This window comes from Pteropus vampyrus, unplaced genomic scaffold (genome assembly GCF_000151845.1).
Source record: "Pteropus vampyrus isolate Shadow unplaced genomic scaffold, Pvam_2.0 Scaffold322, whole genome shotgun sequence".
NCBI classification, from domain to species: domain Eukaryota; kingdom Metazoa; phylum Chordata; class Mammalia; order Chiroptera; family Pteropodidae; genus Pteropus; species Pteropus vampyrus.
Window position 1 is genome coordinate 647488 of NW_011889103.1, and position 21265 is coordinate 668752.

Genomic DNA, 21265 nt, shown 5'->3' on the forward strand with positions numbered 1-21265 from the left:
AAGCAAGTCATAAAACTCCTGTGCCTTCCCATGCTCACAGCATCATTATAATAATCTTTTTCATCCACAGAGGGCACACCCAGAACGGTTCACCATTCTGTTTAATGATTCTCCATTAGAGAAAAACTGTTATGGTTAGGAACATGTACAGAATGTAACCTCAATTACAACAGAGTCTAATGGTCTCGGCAATCACACAAGTAGTGAACTGTCTATCTATTATGGAATAAACAGAGATAACCAGAGGGTGTTTAACAGAAAGTCAAATTACTTACCTTGTGCAAAGGGAGCACAAGAAAGGCTCCTCCCCCACTTGCTTCTATGATTATGGCAACAAATCTGGGATTGACAGCGCAAAAGGAACTATCCCAGGTCACTCGAGAAACCCGAATATCATCATAACACTGGTCATTTTTCACCGCTTGTCCAAATACGTGCCGAAACTTGCTCTGCCGTACCACTCGCCTCATCGTGTCTGTAGAGGAGCAAAAATTATGTTAAAATCATGCACCTAACTGAAAGCTTTGACTTTTACAAATGAAAAGCTCCAAGTAGAAAAAAACAGAATAGTATGGCATTTTGTCTGCTCTACTAAAAAAGTAGCCAAATGGCAAATCCAAATTTCCTTTAGCAGCACACACCCAGAGAAAGCTGAAAAAATGCGTCAGGGAAAAAATTGCAAAGAAATGAAAAATTCCTAATTCAAGATCCAGAAACTGCTCATGAGTTTTAATTTCAGGAGAAAGATCAAGGCAAAGAATGAAGGAAAATTAGCTTTCAGGATTGAGTGAGAACTGAAAGATAATTAACTCCAATCCTTCCTTCTTGGAGATAAGAAGACTCCAAAGTTCTGCGGTAGATTTGAAGCTCAAGAAACGCCCCCCCACCCCACCCCCACCCCACCCCAAAAAACAGTTGATACTGTGGCTTTTTCCTCAGTATACTAAGGTAATTTTTCAGTTTTAAACATTTTCCCCAGACATCAGCACTCTGCTGTCTGAGAACTATGCCTGCTCACAGGTATTTCCACAAGACGATGTGTAGTAGAGAATTCAAGACATATAAGCAACCACCCTTGACTTCAAGAGCCTTCCAACACGGGCATAATTATCAGAGCAACTAAGAATCAAACTCCTGGTGCTGAGTGCTACCAAGAGCCTAAGGCAGCCAATAGGGTAAAAGCCAGGTATAGGAAAAGAGCAGCAAGGATCTAAATGGAAAGCAATGTGATAAAAGTGATGTTTAGGATGACAAGAAGTCTGACAGTAGCATACTAGACATATTAGACAGGAAGAAGCTAAAAGCAAGGGCTAATTGCTGTGACAGTAAACCAGTCTTGGAAAGGCCTGGAATGATCGTGGCAGTAGCAACTGGACAGAGGAAATGAAAACCTCAGGGAGGGGAAATGAAACCAGGATGGGTTTTCACGTCAGAGTTGATCATTTACCTGGGGGATGGGAAGTGACACTGAGCTGGTATTCCTGTGCTTCCTCATGGGTTATTTCAGATTCCAATTCCACTAAGTTGTCCTATAGATCCATGTACTGAAAGCTTCCTGTTTTAGGATCACCAGGCCCCTACCTAGACTGCACTCAGTGTAATTTTTCTACCTGCTAATGCTGGACACTGTTCATATTGACTAGAATAGAAGGGGCCAAGAGAAAACATAAATGGAAATGGTACATGGTCAAATATTGACAACTCAGTTGAAAACCAGTCTTCCCGATCCCCATGGACAGAGAAGGGCTAACACCTGCCCACTTGTGCCGAATGGGACACATGGTGGGCTGTTGCTAATTCCTTCCCTCTAATTTCCTTCCTCATGGCTCTGGGCCCACTGCTCAATGCAGAGAGAATTTATTTTTGCCAGAGCCTCTTTCTATCCTTCCAAGGAATGTACAAAAGTGGCCTCTCTCCCAGCCTGGGGCATGTGGCTGGGCTGAGGCAACAGACCCTTGGCAGGCAGTTGAGTACCCATGTTCCTCAACCCAGCTGTTGCCAAGGCTTTTCCAGCTACCAGGACTATACATATAGAGTACTTAGTACAGGAGATGGCAAATGATTTGCTACCACTTGGCCAGGGTTCTTCATTTGTGAAACATTATGAATAATTCTCAAGTACAAGTAGATAAGACAGCTTCCATGAAGTGGTGAAAACCACAAGAAAAGCACATCCAGACAAAAGCCCATGTATAGCCAGCTGGTCTCAGGATCCATTTCCTTATATAACCACCTGTATATCAAAAGCTCAAATTCCCACCAGTACCTTATATCAAGTGTTTCAAAAGTAAGTTAACACAGAAGAAGAAAGAATTGCACCATATGTCAGAGTGAATATCCTTCATAAAGTTTTTACAAATTCAGAACATGAAAATCCCAATAGAAAATTACACAAAGGACACGAGAAGATAATTTACAAAAGAAATACAAATGGCATGTATCTCCATTCCTTCCTAAAATCCTAATAAAATGACAGTCAAAGAATAAAAGCAGATATAAACACCAAAGGACAAGACAAAGGACACTAGAAAGGAGTCGGAAAGCAAACATGATAATAAAATCTTGGAATATGGAAAGCTATCTTGTACATGTAACTGACTGAAGTGTGAATGTTCTCCACTCAGCTCAGTGTCTCAGGAAGAGAGGCTCATAAAAGGATGCCAATGCCCAGTGGAAACTCCAGAGCACTCAGAAGAGAAATTGTGTCTCTAAAGACAGGTATGTGGAAGAGGGGACTGCAGAGAAAATTGACTGAAAGTCTAGATCAAAAACAGCTAAACACTCAGATCACCTCCTCCAAGCACTGCACAATCAGGGGACTGCCCTGTACCCTGCCCCAGCAGAAGCCAGACTGCAAGCCCTGGGCAAGATGACACCCAGCACAAGTGAGCACAGGTATAAACAGATGCCACAATGACAACCTGGTTCTGTATAGTGGAGTCTCTAACCCAGAGATTCCAGAACACTGGCTGCCAGGCTAGATACCACCAGCCCCAGCTGGCAGGAGATGAGACCTCACCATCCTCTATGAAGTCCACTATCCTACCAGCCCCTCCACCTACACACAGGCATCAGGTCAGCTTTTTGTGGGTCACTTTTCAATGTGAATGGACATTTTGTACATTGAAAAATAAAGACAATTTTTCCTTTTACTCAAATAGGCTAGATACCATCTAATCTCACCAGCAATATAAATATTAATATGTAAAGTTCTTCGAATGTGTTCATTGAAAGATATTACACAAATCTGTTGGCTGACTTACATACTAAAATACCTTTAAAAGTCATTGCTATTATTACACATAGTGACAACTTATTTTCATCCTAAATACATGGAGTCAGAATGCTGCACTGGTTCTTTTCCTACAGCCAAGGAGTAGAATGTTAGCTACACAGCAGAGAGAGTGAGAAAAGCTGGTGCTTCCACAGCACTGTGCTGACTGAGCCAGCCATGTCCAAGTGGAGCTTGAAAGGCAGTGTGAACTCATTCACATCCAAGGTCGAACTTGACCTGGGTTCAGTTGCCCCCATGTAGCACAGCTGCTTTTGGTGCCCACAATAGAGAAAAGCAGTTGAGAGCAAGGTCCAGAGTCAGAGAGCCTTGTGAGTGAGAAGTGCAGGTTTACCATGGTTCAGTAGGGCAAGTCAAAGAATCTCCTTAAGTGTCAGATCATTAAATGAGCACTTGGTGATAGGAGTGTAGCAGGAGAGTAATATGAAAGTACCTTGTATATGGTTAAAGACACATCTAATTACACATAAATGTCAGCTATTGTTATCATCATAGAACTTGACATAAAATAATCCTGATTCGAATCCCAGCTCTGCCATTTATTAGCAACTTATTTAACTTTTCTGAGCCTCAGTTTCCTGGTTTCTAAAATGAAGTGAATGACACCTATAATAAAAATTAAAACAACATCTGACAAAGCCCACGTCCAGAAGGCTTTACTGCCAAAGACTATCAAGCATTTAAAGAAAATCGATTCTTCACAAATTCTTCCAAAGAACAGAAAAGGAGAGAACACTTCCAAATTAATTTTATGAGCCCAGTGTTACTCTGATACCAAAATCAAAGACATAACAAGAAAACTAGACAAATAATCTTTTGACTAGAGATGCAGAAAACTGTCAACGAAATACTAGCAGACCAAATCTAGCAACATATGAAATGGCTTATACACCATGATCAAGTGGGACTTTTCCCAGGAATGCAAGGTTGGTTCAACATCTGAAAATTAATGCAACAAATCAATCGAATAAAAAACAAAAATCACAGGATCATCTCACACACAAAATGCATTTGACAAAATCCAACATTCTTTCACAATAAAAACACTCAACAAACTAGGAATAGAAAGAGACTTTCTCAAACTGATTAAAAAATAAATAAAACACCCACAGGTAACACAATATCCAACTGCAAAAGATGCTTTCTCCCTAAGATTAAGAGCCAGACAAGGTGTCTACTTTAGTCACTTCTATTTAGCAATGTATTACAGGTTCCTGACAGGGAAAATAGACAAGAAAAAATGAAAAAAAAAGCATTCAGATTAGAAAGGAAGAAGTAAAACCATCTCTGAATGCAGGTGACATTATCTTACACATAGAAAATCCTAAGAAACCCACTAAAAAACTATCAGAATTAATATATAAGTTTGGCACGGTTGCAGATCAATATATAAGAATCAACCGTATTTCTGTGCACTCATAACAAATAATCTGAAAACAATTCCATTCACAGTATTATCAAAAAGAATAAAATACTTAGGAATAAACCTAACCAAGATGGTGAAAGACTTGTATACTGGCATACCTCATTTTATAGTGCTTCGCTTTATAATGCTACACAGATTTTTTTTGGTTTTTTTTGTTTTTTTTTTAACAAACTGAAGGGAAGACCCTCCACCAGCAACAAGATCACTACTCGCTTTATTGTGGTGGTCTGGAACTGAACCCGCAATATCTCTGAGGTATAACTGCACTAAAAACTATAAAACATTGCTGAAAGAAATTAAAGACACAAATGTAAAGACATAATTTGTGTTCATAGATCAGAAGACTTAACATTAAGATGGCAATATTCCCCCAAACTGAACTATAGATTCAATGCAATCCCTATCAGAATCCCAGCTGACTTCTTGGTGAAAACTAACAAACTCATTCAAAAATTCATATGGAATTGCAAGGGACCCAAAAGTAGCCAAAACAACTTTGAAAAAGGAGAACAAATTAAGAAGATTCATACTTCCTGATTACAAAACTTACTACAAAGCAATTGGAATCAAGACACATAGATCAATGGAACAGAATTGAAAGTCCAGAAATAAATTCATACAACATCTTTAGTCAAGCGATTTTCAACAAGGGCACCAAAACCATTCAATGGAGAAAGAACAGTCGTTTCAATAAATGGTGCTGGGACCACTGGATAGCCACGTGCAAAATAAGGTTTTCCCTGACCTCACATCATATAAAATAATTAACTCAAAATGTACCAAAGACAATAGTTACATTATCAAGATTATCATTATTAAGAGCTAAGACTTTAAAACTCTTAGAAGTAAAAAAAAAAGAAAAATCTTCATGACTTTGGATCTAGCAAAGAATTCTTAGATAAGACACCAAAACTACAAGCAACAAAATAAACAGATAAATTGGACTTCATCAAAATTTAAAACTTTTATACTTCAAAGGACACCATCAAGAAGGTGAAAAGACAACCCACAGAACGGGAGAAAACTTTTGCAAATCCTATACCTAATAAGGCACCTGCATACATAAAGAACACATAAAGAATTCCTACAACTCAATAATAAAAAGACAGGTAATCCAATTTTAAAATAGGCAAAGAACTTGAATTTTTCCAAAGAAGAGATACACAAATGTCCTATAAGCACATGAAAAGATGCTGAACATCATTAAGTCACTAGGGAAATGTAAGTCAAAGCCACAATGAAATACCATTTCACATCTACTAGGATAGCTAGAATTAAAAAGTCAGAGATTATTAAGTGTTGATGAGGACACAAAGAAATCAGAACCCTGTACACTGTAGTGGGAATGTAAAATGGTACAGCTTCTTTGGAAAGCGGTCTGGAAGTTCCTGAAATGATTCAACAAACAGTTACCATATGACCCAGAAATTCCACTCTTGGAAGAACTGAAAAAGAACTGAAAGCAGGTACTCGAACAAATACTTATACATGAATGTTCATAGTAGCATATTCACAAAAGCCAAAGAAAACAACTCATATGTTGAATATCAAGCAGAAGAATAGAAAAACAAAATGTGATACAGTCATATAATGGAATACTATTTGGCAATAAAAAAGAATAAAGTAATAATATCTGCTACAACTTGAATGAACCTTGAAAATATTACACTAAGGGAAAGAAACCAATCACGAAAGTCTATATATTACAATTCCAGTCATAGGAAAATCCAGAAAAGACAAATCTATAGACACAGAAATTAACTTAGTGATTGCTGGAGTGGGGGGCAGTGTAGGGAGATACGGGGTTATAGCTAAAGAGTACAGGGTTCCTTTCTGAAGTGACAAAAGTGTTCTAAAATGGACTGTGGTAATAACTGCATGTATTTGTAAATATACTAAAAAACAATGAACTGTATACTTTAAATGTGTAAATTATATGGTATGTGAACTATATCTCAATAAAGCTGTTATTTAACTTTGTTTGAAGTACCCCCCACCCCCACTTTTTTAAGATTGAAGTCAGAAGTTCCTCCTCCCACACACACACATACACATATCACATTCTCTTTATCCTTTCATCTGCTGATGGTCACTTAGGTTGTTTCCATATTTTGGCTATTATAAATAAGGCTGCAAGAACATGGGGGTGCAGGTATCATTTCAAGATAGTGATTTTGTTTCCTTTGGATAAATACCCAGAGGTGGAATTGCTAGATCATATGGTAGTTCTAATTTTAAATTTTTGAGAAACTTCCATACTATTTTCCTTAGTGGCTATACCAGCTTACATTCCCACATAAATTTCTAATCAATAGATAACATACTCCTGTTTTTAGCTTCGAGAAAATCTAAAGCTGACTACCCATATTCACAATACTTAACGGCTCACTTAAGGAAACCAAAAACTATTAAAATTTTATTTATATGTTGGATGAACATCTTGATCAAGAACATGCTGTAAAAATAAGGTCTACCTCTGAGGTTTAAAGATTTACATTTTATAAATATCGAAGGAAAGTTCACTAAGAATCATTCTCAGAATAAAATACATTCGATTGATAATCCTCAACCACTAGGACAGTGTAAAGGCATGCTTCTTATGATACTGCCGCCAATTCGAGTTAAACATAGAAAATTTATTTCATAGGCCATATACAAGGTATATGTTAGGTGTTAGGAGAAAAAAATGTAGACAAGACAGGGTGTTTCTACTGTAATGACACCAAATAAAATACACTCAAAACACTTGAGTAAATGTTACTACATTTTCTCTATTCTATTTCCACCAATCTCATAAAAAAATGACAATTTGGACATTTTCCTGTTTATTGAGAAGTTATCTGTTTAAAGATTCCAGCAGATGTACTTCTATAGTTCATATGAAAGGAAACACATCCTGCTAGGAACACATACAGGAAAACCCCTACTAGTAGCAAAATCCTGCTCGGCACATTTTCTGAGACCAATCCCAAGCATCAACTACTCAACGGCTCACTAGGCTGAGAATGTGCCCTAGCCAGAACCCAGGAAGACTCCAGCTTATCAGGGAAAGAACATGTTCCCTCTGAGTTGCTACTTTTATGGCAGGTACTTTTTAATGTGGAAGAGATCAGATGCATTATTTAATAGAAAATGGCAAGTAGAATAAAAATGAGGAAAAAAAATGTCCTAAAATCAGCTATTTATATGGCAATGCCGACAGTTAAAAATTCCTTTTAACAAGCTAGAAATGTAATATGTAAGCCTACATAGAATACATATTCACAAAAAAGCAGACACCCAAATATGGGAGGTACTGTGATTAAGTATAAGAATTCATTTCTGGATATGAGATGGCTGAGCTTCTTTGAATTTTCTTACAAAACCTACCAGTGACACTCGAAGAGTTCGCCTAACAAATCATTTTCACTGCATCCAATTCTTTCATTAACAGATTCATATATGAAACATTTCAAGAAAAGAAAATGCCTAATTTATCTACTTTAATCGAAGTTGCTTTAAAAAAGAAGAGAAAAGACCACATGCAACATTTGTTATAAAGCATAGCAGAAAGTTGGAAATATAACATATCTCTTAACACAGCAGCTGTGGCTGAAAGAGATTTGCACTCCACTGATAACATTAAGGTGTTAGAAAATGTTTTCTCTAGAAAAACTGTTGACCATTTAAGACGACCGACTCCAAGTATGGAACAGCTTGATGTTGATTCAATTTATCATGACATCAAGAATGGTAAGAATAAAGGGGTGGGTAGGAGAGAGCAAGTTTTAAAAAAAAAGGAAGAAGAAGAAAGGGAGAAAATTCACACTCATTATAGCCTTCCAAATAGTATCATCTCATTATTCATGCAGGTAATAGGTAAGATGCCAAGAATGAGGCATACCCATTACAAACACACTTTGTTTAAATTCAATAACCCAATATTTTGTCTTAAAATGTTTCTAAGAACCAAAAGACAAGAAAATACAAGTAAGACCTGCCAAAAAGTATTCAGTCTCAGTCCTTACAGAAGCCTGGAGTGGAAAGGGTTCCAAAGCTCATCTAGTCCAGGCCCTTCATTTTCAGCCCAGAGATATTATGTGACTCGCCCAAAGATAAAGGACTTCTGAGAGACACACAATGACCTTGAACCACAAAGTACAGGGCAGTTCAACTGTCTATCCCCTGAATTTTCATGGTTTTTCAATGACAAACTCCCCATCATACATACAATTTGGCTTTCCCACAACAGCCAAGAGTGCCACTCAGAGCTCTTTCATGGGGGTGCGCTGCCTTCACAACTTTGTGCAATTTTTAAATGTGAAATTGCATTTTGCTCAGACCATATGAGTAAACATGGAAAATTCAAACTACAGAAACTGGCTGTAAGCATTCAAATATACTGAGACAAACGACAGAGAGTATTAGGTATGCCAAAGGAAGCATATCCTTACTTCTGAATGAAAACCCTTAGGCGTAAGCCAGAGGACTATGTGCTCAATTGTTCAAGACAATGGCATGAAAAGATAGGCATAAAACACTGAAATTATATATATCAAGGACAATTTCTAAAAGGTGAAGTATAATAAAGAGGTTTATACTTTTTAAAGCTTTCTAAGAACTCCTATTTTTACATTTTACAATTTTGCACTCATTTTAGAAACTGTTAACAGAGATATTGGGGACCACCTGATGTCAATCAACATAAGCACTGACTAATTATTTAGAGTAGAATGTGAAGCTAAGAAAATGACTGCTAAAAATGAAGTCTGACAAAAAATGAAATGAGCTATATACATAAAGCAAATAACCATGATGTACACTTTAAATATCTTACAATTTAAGTCATTTATACCTCAATAAAGCTGCAATTTTTTAAAAAAATGAACATATGAAAAAGTAACAAAGATCCTAAATACAAAAAAAATCCTCAAATTAACTTTCACACTGGTATTAAAGAGAGACCCCCCCCCCTCATCAACTAAAAGATGCCCTAATGAGGCCTGTAACTCACTTAAAATATAATAAATAAGAATGACTTTACAGAAGATCTATAGTTACTAAAATGTGAGATTATAGGGTTTTAGGGGTCATCTCTTGCTCTTCAATGACAGAATTGCATATTTTTATTACAATATCAAAATAAGAACAGATTTTTTTTTTTACCTGAGATAATGGGCAAGGATGATGTGTTTACAATCCCTCATCTCTCCCAATTTTCTGCTTATCAACAGCATCTTTATAAACACAAACACCTCCACCCTTCCCTGGAGCTTTGAAAAAGACTGAAGAAACCTCCATCACGGAGACACAGGCAGACACTAACAGTACAGAGAACACTGTAGAACTATATAAAATCATCATCTGAGGCTGCAGTCATCTCCCTAAAGTGCACCACAGGAGACTAGACTCAGAAGCTGAACTCTGCCTCTCCCTTCAAAGAGCCAAATTAATCCCAAGAGTTCTCATCCCAACTGCAGAACTTTTACAGACACGGCTGACACAGCAATCTCACTTAAAAATTAATGATGAATGTGTTTCAAAATACTTTCTATACTGATGACCTACTTTTCTTATCAACAACTGGTAAAAAGCACATTGTGTCTGACTGTCCAAACTTGCTTAGTCTGTTTGCACTACTTAGTCAGATGGAGTTTCTCTTGGAATAAAATTTTAATAATTCTTTGGCAATATTCTTATACTGGGAAATGAAATTACTGGACTCTCAGATCTTTTTTTTTTTAAGGCATTTTTATGAAGACGCTCATAAAAGCTAGTGACATGCAAAACTAGCAATGTCAGAAAACAAAGTAATCACCTTCAACTGAAGAATATCAGTCTTTCCTTTTTAACACCCTATACTGTGGACAAGCAGTGATTAAATAAACATGCTTTTGACGATGTTTCAAAGGAACAGTAAGGTACAGTAAGAAAAACTCTGGCTTGGATATCAGACACAAGTTTATCCTAACAGTCACTTACGTACTAAATATTTTGATCCTACGGTTGTTGGTTTCTTGTATAAAATAGGAGAACTAAAATATAAATGATTTCTAGAGTCCTATTATAATCTAAAGCTTGTAAGTCTATAGGAAATGATTTTTTCACTGGGATCCAGTCCACATCCCCCTAACAAAACAAAATTCACTGAGAATCAAATTAGTTACTAGCACCCACAGGGTTATACATAAAACACATACACTCATCTGTGAATGCTGAATAGGTCTTTAATCCCAGTTATTCATTACTCATTCATTCAACATTAAATTATTTATTGAGCTTTGACCATGCACCCGACATCATGTTAGACACTGCAGATGCAATGGTGAGCAAGCTGACCTGACTCTTGCTCTCACAGAACTTACAGTCTACTGGAGGAGACATACCACAACCAAATATTCCCACGAACATTAATGTGGGGCTGGGACAAATGTTAAGATGATGAAGTGCACAAGGAGAGGATCAATAACCAAGGCAAAGAACCAGCTCTCTGTACTAGCGCCAAAAGAGCCTTCTCTTTACGAGTAAGGTGTTTGAAAGAGTAAACACAGGAAAAATATTTAAATTACTCATTGTACTTTTCAGATTAATAACTGGATCTGTGGCTTTAAAACTAAGAGAGTTTGCCAAGAAAAGTGCCCAGAACCTGAAGGTAAGCATATTAAGCATGTTATCTGAAAATGAAACTAACACTTTAAAATAAAAATCTCCCTACGTTTCCAGAATTTTCAGACATCTGATAGAAATTGGAAAATATACCAATTAAAATCTTACTGCAACTTAGGACAAATCATTTTGTCTGTCTGATTCTTTTTGGTAAAATTACAAACTATTTCCTTATCAGCACACCTCTTTTCTAAAGGGGGAAAAAAACACATAATATCAGTATCTATAACAGAGTTCAAGAAAGTGTAACAATGTAACTCATTGGGGAAAATGTAGTTACAACCAAATAAATACTTTTTGTAACCTCTAAAACACTGAACTACCAGAAACACACACACAAACACAATTACAAAAACAATTCTCTTTTTGTGATCGCTTATCACAACATCAATCACTAATATGATATAAACCAAACACTATCACTTTTGAAATTTTAACATTGCACAAATAAACTCCTAAATGATGAGATAATTCAACATTTGAAATGGTTCACAATTTGCCCTATTTTAAGTTACTTAGTTCTTGTCAAATTCTCAAGTCAAAATGAATCCAAACACACTGAATCCTCGGAGCTCCAGGAGCCACTCAAATGCCCTGAGACCTGCCCAGTGATTCCTCTGGGGCTGGGCCTGAAGCTCTCAGACCAAATCATCAAGTGAGACAATGACACTTTCCAGTCAGTTAGTGAGTGCATTAAAGGATGAGAAACCTCAAGAAGAGAAATAGTAAAGGTAAACTCAGCTGTTCAATGGCTACTTTAACTTTAAATCCTCATCTTGATACAAATTATGGTTCTTCTCATATTTATTTAAAAAAAAAAAAACTCTCAAGATGAAAATATGCTTCCACTAGGATGTGCCTTCACCAACATTTTTTCTAAAGTCAAAGTTGCTAAATGGACAACAAAACAAAGCCTTAAGAACCCCATGCTATCAATATTTTCAACTGATTCAAGATGTCAGTTAAGTAAATTTGCAATAAGGCACCAAAATGTAATATTACCCTGTTTTTCATCAGAATTCATGCTTTAAATAATCAGAACTCCAAAATTTGCTTTGCAAATAAAACATTTCAACAAAATAAATACACACACACACACACACACACTTTGCTAACATTTATTTATAATGAAAATTATGAGGTTAGCTTATCATAAGATAATTTAATAAGCAAATGTTTAAAATTAGCAGTCCTATACCATAGAAAACTTCCTCTTTATTCCTTTCATCTTCTAGGAAAATGAGAAGACTGACAATTTCATAAGTGTATCAGGTAAAACTGAAATTCATTTATTCAACTAACATTTACTGAGCATCTACTATGTGCCAGGCAGTGTGCTGTGAAATGGAGGCACAAAAAAGTGTAAGACATTCTCTTCCTTTCAGTGAACATGCAATATAGTGGTACTGGTGTTCACTTTCATAAACTGGAAAATAATAATTCCATACTTATATTTTTAAATTTCTACTCATATAACCTAAAATGTAATTAGTATTAGCATAGAAATCATTAACACTAGTGACACCTACAAATTACATTTGCATCTACCTTTATAACTCCATATCCAAACTATATTTACATTTTACTCAAATATATAAATGTACATTGTTATGATGACTTTCCACAACCTGGGCCATCCTGCCTCTCCATCTCACACTACTCTTCCCCAATTACACCTATTCTGAGTCATCTCAGTGCTATTTTGCACACTCATGGACAGGGCCTCACCCTTAGTTTCCAGAAATACCGAATCTCCAACACCCTGTCCTCTCACCTCCCACAGAGCTCAGTACCCACAAAGAACTCAGCACCAAGAATTAAACACTTGAGGGTTAGGGGGACCTTGTAATAAATGTATTTTTTAAACTTTTATAAGTAAATCAAACACATTTTATAAGTAAATCAAAACATTAAGCCTGCAATTAACACTGTGTTAAGGCAACTTTTTAAATTGCACCAGAAAAATCAGGTCCCAACCTAATCCTTATTCCACTTAGCTTCATAACTTGTTTGAATGAGAAGAGGTCTTTGGAAATCAAATCGCTCAAATCCTTCAAAGAGGCAAATTTCAGAGAGACAATCTGTTTAATAAGGAACCTCCTTTTTAAAAATATGAATATTGTATTTCTATAAGGGTTAAGGGACATGAGTGAAATAAAATAATATAAATAAGGCCCATAGCTGTCCTAACACTGAATAACAATGATAGTTTCGTAATAATTGTGGCCATCCAGGAACACATTAGTGGAAATAAATTTGAACCATTTGCTTTGCTACTACAATTTAAAGGTGATCAAATTAACCCAGGGTGTAGAAGCTTCAAATTAAGAGAGAAGGAAGATGAAGAACTTGGAGGGCTGTTGTGGCATGAGGCCTCAGGATGCCCCACAGCCTGCAGACAGGCACCTGAGAAGTGGGGCATCGTTCTTTACTTCTGTTTCACATGACTCCCAGCTCCCCAGATCCAGAATCCCATTATCACCATTAACAGTTTCAAAAGCTGTGCTGTGAATTAAACAGATTTCTTCAGTCTAGGCTGGGAATTTACCCACCACTTGTAATACTGAATCTATACCCAAAAAATGCCATCTGAGTTCCAAATAACTAAGACTGTGGAACACAAACCAGTCTTGGGGTGAGGACTGAATGTACACCCTGCATCCAAAACAGAAACTGCATCTGGGCTCCCAACCATTCACTTTTAGAGAGTCACATGGTCCACAACTATCCTTCGCAGGCAAGACGCTTTATTTGTTCCACTTAACAATGTAACTCAGCCCACAGCATGCAAGATATATGCAAGCTATCTCGATACTACATGATCAAACTGGAAGTCTTAGGGTAAAACACACACACACACACACACACACACACACACACACACACACACACACCTTACACTTTATCTTTTCCTATAGTAGCACTATACAGCAACAGTGGCTCAAATAAGAGCTTAAGGGATGGTCACTCTATTTCTAAAATAGCCAACACATATCTTATAAAATATCTCCCCTAAAGAGCTGAGGCTAGCACTAATTGGCTCCGACCTCTCTCTTGCTTGCCAAGAAAAACTAGGATGACAACATTAAGGTAAAGACACTACCAACCGCAAATTAATTCACCATTTAGCCTGTAAAGTGACTAGTCTCCTAATAAATTCTTCTGCTTAATGGAGATGATAGCTCAAGTTTATATGTGTTTTTCAGTCACCACTCAGGCAGCATTTGAGTTTTTATATTACTAAATCAGCCTTAATTCTTTAAGTTCCTAAGAATGAAAGGAATTAGAATCTTTAACTAGAAAAGAATGCTTGACCATTATGAAAAGGAATTTAAGCATCTTTCATGTGAAGTAAGCAAATAATGGTGATTAAACATTTGTCCTAAGGAGAGGATGTTTATAAAGTTTGTCAAGAACCCCTACAATGTCAAGAGTGAAAAATACACCTGCCAAAGGCTTCACTCTCCCAACACTTCCTTTCCCAAGTGTGTTTATGGCCTTCCATGAAACTGAAAAACTATGGCTTTTTCATCCAGGATGAAGACCTCAGCAGTTGTCAAAACATGTGGACACAGATCTGATTCCACAATGAGGTAAAAAGGCTCTCACACCAACCTGCCATGTGCCCACATTCCCAGTCTGTCTTGATTCCCCAGAAAAAGAATGATTGTACTGTGAATCAATGATAACTTCTGCTAATGTCAAAGGGTTTTCATTATGCCTGTTACAATCTATGTAGTTCTGTACTGGATGTGTGTTGTTCCTGTTAAACTTAGTATTTGCATATACATATGGCCTAATGGTGCCAATTATTCTGGTAAGACACAATGCAAGGGCACTTTTGCAGTATTAATGATTGGTCTTTGAAACATTTGAGGTAAGTCCTTACAATCACTGCTTACTAATGATCAGATTATAAGATTGAGAAAATGAAGGGGATCAATAAAATATTTCAAGGAACTTTACATTAAAACGAGTAAAGTCTACCACAAGCTTATCCAATAGATTCCATGTATTTTACATTTTCCAAAAATGCATCTAAAAAACTTTCAGAAAATCTGGACCAAGCTTAATAGATTAATACATGTACAATCTTAAAACGTGAGAAAAAAACAAATAAACATTGGTACTATCTACCAATTGTGATGATGAACTTAAGAGATAAACTGTAGGTAGGTTCAGTTTGAAATCTGGCAAAAGACTATGGTGGAAGGTTAAGAGAGAATTGCTGCACTGGTTCAAGGACTAAAAAGGGAAAGCCAACATCAGGTTCACACTGTAAAAATATTTTTTTAACTCTAAACTATAAATCTACACTACCAACTATAAAAGTAAATCCACACTACTCAAGGAAGGAGGTGGTAGAGGACTGGGGGAGGAAGGAAGGAACAAGTTAAGTTCCTGATCTTGGGCAAGTCTCTCAAGCTCCTATGACTACAGTCCCCTAGTGTGAGATGAGGAATAGACCAGCTAGGTACTTCCCACTCAGGCTGTGATTCAGAGTCACCAGGGAGCTCAAGCCCAGGCAGCTGTATTTATAAAGGTCTGCAGCTGATCCTCACAGGCCGTCAAGAATGAGGACCTCTGGACCTGAGAAATAATCTCCCAAATCCCCCTAAAGGTGGTTGATATACTGGTGCTAAATATGATCCATTATTAATAAATTTTTTTTAAAAAAAGAAATGTAGATAACTGCATGACCAAAAGAGAAAAAATAAATGTATAGTATTGTGAAATTACTTCCTTCAGTCTTACAAAATATACGCCTCCTACTCCTATTTATATTCTAGTTTCTCTCACTTTGACCTGTGCATTAATTTGATTTAATTTCTCTTTACTGTGGCAAACAGGAAGAACTGTTTTTGTTATTAATATAAGATTCAAATGACAGGACTAATTTAACATCCCATGAAACTACTATGGCTTTTCCCCACAAAGAATGTTAAACTTTATCACAATGCTGCCTGCCATTCACATTATCACCAGATGAGTATCTCACACACTGCAGTGCAATCTCCTTTCAAATCTTAAAAAGATGAATCATTTGCCAGGAACTAAACCTTTGTCTTTAAAACAGACAGACAGACAGACAGACAGACCGAACACTGAACGTTCAAGCATAAGGCCTGAATAAGAGAAGCTTGTTTGAACAGACATTTCTAATTCAGATAAAATGGCAAAACACTACCTCATTTTTACCACCTTTCTATGCTAAAATTAGACATTTTTTTCCTCTTCAGTGATTCAACTTGATTCAAAGTCTAAAATGCTGAGGTGGGAGTGGGAATCCATATATTTATAGCTTAGCATCAGAAATAAAATGTATTACGCTTACTCTATTTGATTCTCCACAGTTCCATTCAGTAACAGACATTTAAGAGTGAAGAGCAAGGGAACACAGTGCTACTCATTACTAAGCACTTTATGTACTTTTTCTCATTTAATCTTGACGATAACCCAGGAAGGTAGTCATTAACGTCTCATACAACAGAAGAGGAAACTGAGGCTCAGGGATGTGAAGTAACTGGAAAAATCACAGCTACTAAGAAGTGGAGCCAAGAATGAAACCCAGCTCTATCTGGTTCTAAAGGCCTGCACCCTTCATAGCCTCAAGTTTCTCCAAATACAAAACTCTCTTAGAGCAAGAAACTATATAAGGTATTTTTCTTCTCTTTACTACCTTGCTACAATCCAACCACTTCAATGGACTCAGTGCAGAAAATGTACCCCAAATGGCCAACTAGTTTCTTCTAAGTCTCAGGAAGATACTAAGTATTTTAAATTAAAGTAGTAAAGTGAATATAAGAATACAAGAAAGAACTAAAGACTACTACTTGGGTCAGATGCTCTAAGAAAAGCAAGAGAACATGAACAAAAGAATGAAAAGGAAGAAAGTATGCACCCTTACAATCAGTTTATACCCTTTAACAAGCCTGCACAGGGGTAATTCCAGTACTGACAACTCAATACCATCAGGGCTGGCCCACTGAATTTGGTGTGGCTAAACAGTACCAAAGTAAAAGTGCTCCCTGGCCATCTGCCCTACTGTGAAGGCTGTGAGCCAGTCATTACTGTTCATTAGAGGAAAAGAACCTGGATGAGAATGTTCTGCCCTCAGGAAAATGTTTCAAACACTGAGTTTTACAATCTGAGTAATTTTTTGGTAAGAGCTTAACTTGGATGCCAGAAAGGCAGAGGGGAATTACCCCCGTACTTCATGTTATTCTATCACAGGCAACAAAGTTGTGAATAATAATCGAGAGAAACCCACTGACCTTGGGATCTTTCCAGTTAACTTCAATAATCATTCATTCAGTAAATATCCATTAGGCTCTGGAGACCAAGCTGTGAGCAAGAGAACAGAGAATCTGGTCTGCCTTCCATGTGAATTTCCTTCTCACATTCCCCCCTTCTACGGGAAAGCGTCTTTCAGACCATAATCTCAAGTTCGGGGCTAGATCCTTGGAGCAGATAGTAGTGATGAATGTAGGATGCATGAGGGCAGAGACAACATCTGCCTTCAAGAACAAGGAAGGTTTCATGGAGGTTCCCAAAAGACAAGTATGATTTGGCAAATGGAAATGGGTGGGATAATAAGTGCATCACAAGTAGACCTGAAGGTTGGAATGTTTCAGGGAATGGCAGTGGGGATGAAAACATAGGAAAGAGTAATGAGAGATAAGGCAGGCTGAAATCAGAGACGCTTCAGTCTACATCACATTCAGAAGTCTGAACTTTAACTATAGACAATGGGGTGGGAGACCACTATGGATTTAAACAGCAGAATGACATTGTTCCCTGATGAACCCTTTTGATCTAGGACTAATTCAAATCTTTCCCTAACCTTTGTCTTTTAAGTTACATAACCAAAACACTGTTGAGAATGATTTAAGGTCTAAATAATTTCTAACTCCATTATTATTAATGCTGACTCCATCATACATAAATTAGACTTCACCAAAATTAAAGTATCTGAATAGATAAATCTCCAAAAGAAATATACAATTATCTACTAATCACGTAAGATGCTGGACATCATTAGCCACCACAATGAGATACCACTTAACGTCCACTAGGATGGCCAAAATCAAAAAGACAGAGAATAACAAATGTTGGGAAGGATGTGAAAAAATTGAAACGTTATATACTGCTGGCGGGACTGTAAAATGGTATAGCTGATTTGGAAAACAGTCTGGCAGTTCCTCTAGCAGTTAAAGAGTTACCTACATGTCCCAGCAGGTCCCAAGACAAATGAAAACATATGTTCACAGACAAACTTGTACACAAATGTTCATAGCAGCATTATTCATAATGGCCAGAAAAGAGAAACACCCAATGTCCATCAGCTGATGAATGGATAAACAAAACGTGGTATATTCATACAATGGAATATTATTTGATCATAAAAAAAGAACAAAGTACTGATACATGCTACAACACAGATAAACCTTGAAAACATTATGCTTATTAAAGCACAGACACAAAAGACCCCATATTGTATGATTCTATTTATATGAACTGTCCAAAATAAGCAGATTCAGGGACAAAAAGTAGATTAGTGGTTGCCAAAGGCAGAAGAAGGAGAATGGGGAAAGGGAGGGCTGCTAATGGTTATGGGGTTTCTTTTTGGGCAGATGAAATATTCTAAAATTGTGGTGATGACTGTGCAACTCTGAGAATATACTAAAAACCACTGACTGGTACACTTTAAGTGGATGAACTGTATGGTATGTGAATTATATCTCAATAAAGTGGTTATAAAACAAAAAAAGCATTCCATGCGCACTATTGAAATACAAAATAAGGTCTCAAAAAGGAGTGCAGAATCTTGTTCACTCACTTTAAAAGATCTAAACTAGGGCAATGAAAACCCAGAGAGATTCTATTACTTAACATTCTAGGTACTAGGTCATACTGAAATATTCATGAGGATTTCCATGTTTTAATACAGAAAATGCATCTTAAGTTTAAAAAGACATACAAGTATCAGAAAAGAGTTATTAACTCAGAATAACACAGGGAACTCATCAAACGGAAAACAAACATGGATTTGTATATACCCTGATATGAAAGTGGCATCCAGATTTATTACTGTTTCATCTCCGAAAAAGAAGTCAAAGATAAAAAAGCCCAATAAATAATATGTTCTAGAGCACCAGTTTGTGGCAAATCAAAGTACTAAGAAATAATTTGTCATCATAAAGAACCAAATCTCCACATATTCCCCATTACATAACTAAGAACAGATAATATATCCTTCTAAACAATTCATTTCACAGACATTAGAGCAACTCTCTTCCTCATAGTTGGAAGGGATCCCCAAACTGACAGATGCATTAAGCAAAAAACTTAAATAAGAAAAAAAAACAACACTTTAAAAAGTGCTATTTCTCAACCCTAAACCTAATCCTAAACTATATATAAATAGACATAAATGCTGATTAGCACAATCTGCAGGCAAAGTAACAAATGATCATGAAAAATTCAATACTGTGTGCAGTGATAGCTCGTTGGTACGTGTCTATTAAAATTCATCAGGCTTTACTGTACCTCCAACAAATAATCAAAAACAAATACAGACAAGGCACATTCCGGATATGTCTAAAGGTGTGTACCCAACCTTTATACCAATCTTGGTTCAATCTTCAGTACACATGACTATAGCCTACCACAAAACACAGTACTTCAAGACCTAACATACAACACAATTCATTTTATTTGACTTTTTTCCTCCTATTTATGTTACCTCTTAGACCCTACAGTTACTATTGGGCTTCATATCCAAACAGTGCAACTCTGAAATGTACCTCCAATCCGAAAAAAATTCGTTTCCTTAAATTAGTTTTCTGAAATATACAAAATCAAGTCCAAAATTGATTTTTCCCATTTACGCGTTTTTACAAGGAATTCGGAAAGTAACATAAACGGATATCTATCTGCCTTCACAACTGAACAGACGGTGCAAAGCAACTGCTTCTACTTAATCATGTTTCTGTCTATTCTAGCAGGCCCTGGTGTCAGGAGAGCGTTTTGCCGGATAAGGACAATGAAATGCATTATTATATAGAGTGACTAAGAGCCGTAAGAGTATAATGTAATTCCAGGCAAGAAGACTGTGGCAAAAGAGCCTACTATATCGGGATAACTATTTCCAAAAGTAAACATATTCGCCACCTATCAGTTTAAAAACACCACTAAATTCAGTTCTTTTAAAATGTCTTATAGGTAAGAAAGGCCTTTGTATCTCGCTATCCAGGAGGAAATGAACAACTTGCAATTTGCTTCTCACACTGAATCCCACGTTTGCAACATGTAGAGCAAGGACTTCAGACACCACAAAACAAGGGCAGCCTACATTACGGCCAAATATAGGATGTGATTCTAAACCACTATGCAGTAAAGCCTACGTTTCCTTTTCCAGCGATCAAAACCCTTTGAACACTCCCAAAAAAGGACGGCAGGGCCAGCGCCTCTCTCCAAGAAGGAAGCCCCTTTCTTCTTAGCTCTCCCGCTGCCTGCCACTTCCCCCAACACATTCAAATCATTTGAGAGACTGAAAGCTTGTGTGTGCGCGCCTGTGTGGACAGGCGGGAGAGCTCGGTTCCTGCATTTCCACCCTCAACAACTGACCTCATCCTCAGTCATTTAGGCGCAGCGGAGCCCCACCTGCACCTCGCTCCTTTTTACTGCGTCCCCCGCCAGCTGCTCCGCTATTAGGGGAGCACATCTCTGAATCACTCAGTTCACTCTGACGCTCCAGGCCCCTGACCCTGCAGCATTCCTGCTTCATTCTTCCTCTCCCAATACCCCGCCAGTCTCAGCCGTCGGCTCCCACCGATGGGCTCATCTTCTTCCCAAAGCTCCCCCACCCACGTTACTCCAGCTCTGGCCCTGCCCCGCCC

The 21265-nt window shown here is 37.2% G+C and overlaps 1 protein-coding gene across 4 annotated transcripts in view; it reads right to left on the bottom strand.

Annotated features, from left to right (window-relative positions):
* CORO1C (coronin 1C) overlaps positions 1-21265 on the bottom strand; it is a 70540-nt gene that overhangs the window by 48085 nt on the left and 1190 nt on the right. Inside the window, exons 2-3 of one of the 4 annotated variants that reach the window (XM_023521908.1) lie at positions 20595-20599; positions 276-476 (exon numbers count right to left, since the gene is read on the bottom strand). In XM_023521908.1, coding sequence (XP_023377676.1) covers positions 276-470 — 195 coding nt within the window. In that variant the 5' untranslated portion in view covers positions 471-476; positions 20595-20599. Of the gene's footprint in view, positions 1-275; positions 477-1447; positions 1625-17638; positions 17702-20594; positions 20600-21265 lie in introns of those variants that run through there. The other 3 variants (XM_011377802.2, XM_011377801.2, XM_011377803.2) reach the window with 3 other exon arrangements.